At 43.0% G+C, this 4083-nt stretch overlaps 1 protein-coding gene across 1 annotated transcript; it reads left to right on the top strand.

The window, feature by feature from the left end:
- The first annotated feature begins 289 nt into the window (after positions 1 to 289).
- On the top strand, positions 290 to 937 carry LOC146887673 (uncharacterized). The gene is made up of 2 exons (XM_085670334.1): positions 290 to 598; positions 737 to 937. The coding sequence occupies exons 1-2, from the start codon at positions 290 to 292 to the stop codon at positions 935 to 937; spliced, it is 510 nt and encodes a 169-aa protein (XP_085526460.1).
- The last annotated feature ends 3146 nt before the right edge of the window (positions 938 to 4083 follow it).

Here is a 4083-nt window from a genome sequence, read left to right on the forward strand (position 1 = left end):
AGGGAGACATCCGCCTGATGGTAGCCCGTCTTTCCATCAAGGACTTTGTTGCACTAGTGGAGAAAGCACGAGTGATTGAGAAGATGAAGAATGAAGTGGAAGGTCAGCGCCCACAACAACCCAGAGGATAGGTGGACCCTCTGGGTCCAAGCTGAGACACGAGGAGAGGAGGAAGCCTTATGATAAACCTGATCATCAGTCTCAAGGGTCTAGGAGCTTTCCTTCCCAGCAGAGTCGAGTGTAGTGTTACATATGTGGGGGCCCTCATCTGAGGAACGCTTGCCCACGCATGGAGGGTTACCGTAGATGCAACAATTGCATCAAGGAAGGCCACTTTGGGAAGAACTGTCCCACCCTCATTAGGGCAGCGACACGCCCTCCAGTTCAGACTCCCCACCAGCATCAGCGGAGGGACAAAGGCAACAGGCCTCAAGCGACAGGCAGAGTGTACGCCATGACCGGAGCGGAGGCTGCAGGCTCAAGTAACCTGGTTATGAGTTATTGTTTGATAGTTGGGATGAAATGTTGTGTGTTGTATGATTCTGGGGTGACACACTCTTTTGTGTCAGATGCATGTGTGGAATGTTTGGGTCTGCAAGTATGCGAGCTGTAGTGTGAGCTTGCGGTGTCTACTCCGGTGTCGGGTATGGTCAGGACATCGTCCTTGTGTGCTAAGTGTCCAGTGGAGGTAGAGGGACGCAGGTACAAAGTGAATCTGATCTGCCTACCTCTACAGGAATTGGAGGTGATCTTGGGGATGGATTGGCTTTCTGCCAATCACATTCTTATAGATTGTCGAGAGAAGAAGCTGCTTTTCTCCGACTTAGAGGACCCTGAGTTGTTAACATCTCAAGGGGTTGTGAAGGAACTACAAGAGGGCGCACAGTGTTACATAATCTTCACACATCTTGAGGTGGAGAAAGAGGAGAGGACGTGAGTTATACCGGTTATGCACGAGTTTGAGGATGTATTCCCGGATGAGGTGTCAGGGTTGCCTCCCATTAGAGAGGTGGAGTTCTCTATTGACCTAGTGCTAGGGTGATGAAGGATTATCTTGTTTTCTTTTAGAGTTATGAATATGGTGAAGTTGTTTAAGAAAGATTTTTGAAAATTCCCACTGGACATTAAGATAGCATGCTATCTATATGTGAAGGTTCATTTCTCAAGCTCATGAAAGGGAGAAGAGAGTTGGATTCAAGTTAACACACACACGGATTCAACAACACAAAAAGAACAAAATGAAAGAAGAAACATTAAAAATGGAAAGCATAGAAGATGAGCAATGGGTGAAGCACGCCACTCATAGGGGGATCTAAGCCAACCAAACCCTTAGAGATGAGTGATGGTGCCACCACTTGCAAGCAAGATAAGGCAAAAGTGAGTTCACTTCTAGGAAGGAGAGCTCACGGAATTTGGTGGTTGAAAACACAAAGTTTATAACAAAATGATCAACCATTTTACAAGACAATGAGCACCCTTTAAATAGGAGTTCATAGGGGTCCTTTAGCAAATACAAAAACATGATAAAGGATTAGCTAGCAAACCCTATACCTAAAGTGAGAGTCAATCTCGGCCAAATGAAGGGAGATGATTGGTGGATGCATTCCCATGAGGATTCTAGGCCAAAAGAGGAAGGAGACCAAGTAGCATTTAATGGAATAAACCAAAAAGGCAAAAGGAGACAAGGTACATGTCTACTTTTGCTTTTACTTTATGCTTTTTGCTTTCCTCTCTCTTCCACTTCATCCATGTGCTCCAATCACCATGTGCCACCTAGCCATGCTCTACTTTCTCTTAATTACCTATAAAATAAGGCAAACAAGGATTAGCATGTTGGTTTAAGTTAATATAATCTTGGTCAAAAGGTCAACTTTGGGTCAAAGTCAACAAGTCAACCAAAATAAGTCAACTAGAAACTAACTTAGGGAATTCAAACTAAAGTAATGCAAAACAAAAATAAAGATGATGGAATAGAAGACTCCCCTCCAGACATTCTTCTACTGATCCTTCTCGAGGGAGCTTCTAAGGAGGTGGTCACGCCTTCATCACAAGGACAGGTCCGGTATCGATGGCCCCATATCGCATGGCTCCGGCGGAATTGGTAGAGCTCAAGAGTCAGATAGAGGAGCTACTGGGGAAGTAGTTTATTTCACCCAACACTTCGCCTTGGGGAGCACTAGTGTTGCTAATGAAGAAGAAAGATGGAAGTTCACGTTTGTGTGTGGACTACAAGCAACTAAACAAGATGACGATTAAGAATAAGTATCCCCTTCTGAGGATAGACGACCTGATGGATCAGTTGCATGGGTCATTGGTATTCTCGAAGATAGATTTGCGGTCAGGGTACCATCAGATTTTTGTAAAGGCTGATGATGTGCAAAAGACAGCCTTCAGGTCCCGATATGGACACTACGAGTATGTGGTTATGCCTTTTGGTGTGACCAATGCTCCAGCGTGTTCATGGACTACATGAATAGAATTTCCAGGCCCTTCTTAGATAAGTTTGTCGTAGTCTTCATAGACGACATTCTCATCTACTCTAAGACTCAGGATGAACATGCAGAACACCTGAAGTCGGTGCTTGGTGTTTTGACAGAGAAGAAGTTGTATGTCAAGTTGTCCAAGTGTGAATTCTCGATGGATGAGGTTCAGTTTTTGGAACATGTGATATCCGCTCAGGGGATTGCAGTAGATCCAGCAAAGGTCGAGGCAGTGGTAAAGTGGGAAAGTCCCAAGTCGATCACATAGACCAAGATAGTGACACCTTTAACGCAGCTTACCTGGAAGGATCAACCTTTCACTTGGACAGATAAGTGTGAGGAAAGCTTTCAATAGTTGAAGCGAATGTTGACTAGTGCGCCCATATTGGTAATTCAGGATGTGGGGAAACCTTTTGAGGTCTATTGTGATGCCTTTCACCTGGGTTTGGGTTGTGTGTTGATGCAAGAAAAGAAGGCGGTGGCCTATGCGTCGAGGCAACTTAAGGTGCATGAGAGAAACTACCCCACTCATGACCTAGAGTTGTCAGCTATTGTAAGACCCGTGAAAATTAATTAATTAATAAATGCGGGTAGGAAGAGCCTTTATGTCATTAAATGTTGTTTGGTGTGACGTGAAAAAGTACTAGCTTAAGTGGTTGAGAGTACTTTGATTGTGTGAGAGGACTTAGGTTCGAGTCCTATGTGTGCCATTTATATGTTGTTTGATTATTTAAATTTTAATCTTAAGCGTGATCATGTTGGGTGATAATAAGATTATAGAATTATAATAGTTATCACTGAATGCGAATTGGCATAATGGTTGTGCTTTGGCCTTACGAGTGGAAGGTCACGGGTTCAAACCTTGATAGACAGAAATTAACCTTTATTTTTGCCAAAGTTAGTTTGGAGTGGATGTGAAAAGGTAGAGAGAACCCTAGCAAAAGGGGCCCCTAAGAGGGGCTGGAAACCATCCTATAATGACCCTTAAATGAGAATTAAACACACCATAAAGATCAATTTTCGTTTCAGCACTTTAACCCAATATTAAGACACATATAAAAGGAAAAATTTAGGTGGAAAGAAGGGTTTCTTAATTTGTTTTGGTGTGAGAGAAGAGCGAAAATTGGAGAGTGAGAGGCTGAATTGGGGTGTGCAAGGGCTGAAGCAAAAGCAATTGTGAACCAAGGGTCCTTCATCCTTACCAATTTTAATCCAGAAGTCCAGGTTAGGGGAGCTGTCCATATTTGCATGTGAATATAGTTGTGATTCTGTGTTTGCGTTAATTCAAATTTGATTCCACATGATGTTAAATTCGTATTATAGACACTATGAATGACAAGTGGGGAAATTGATATTGTGCATAAAGTTTTGGGGTTTGTTCTTATGAATTGGATGAGGGTTTTAACCTTGGAGGTTTATTGATGATTGAATGCTCGAATTTTTGGTATTCCTGGTAATTAGAAAGCATGCTTCTGATATTACTTGCCATAACATTGTGTTAGTAGTGATTGAATGATGTTTTTGCATTGGTTTTGGGGAATTGGGTTCGTGAACAGAGACGGAACTCTACAATTCTCGCCCAAGCGAGTCCCTCTCGCCTAAG

Source organism: Vigna unguiculata, chromosome 3 (assembly GCF_037176805.1).
Source record: "Vigna unguiculata cultivar grain cowpea cultivar isolate G323 ecotype 2 chromosome 3, ASM3717680v1, whole genome shotgun sequence".
NCBI classification, from domain to species: Eukaryota; Viridiplantae; Streptophyta; class Magnoliopsida; order Fabales; family Fabaceae; genus Vigna; species Vigna unguiculata.

Excerpts from the sequence above, each read along its gene's own strand:
- LOC146887673 (XM_085670334.1), top strand. The coding sequence starts at position 290 with ATGGAGGGTTACCGTAGATGCAACAATTGCATCAAGGAAGGCCACTTT. Across the intron at positions 599-736 it reads TGGAATGTTTGGGTCTGCAA|GAATTGGAGGTGATCTTGGG; the intron begins GTATGCGAGCTG and ends CTACCTCTACAG.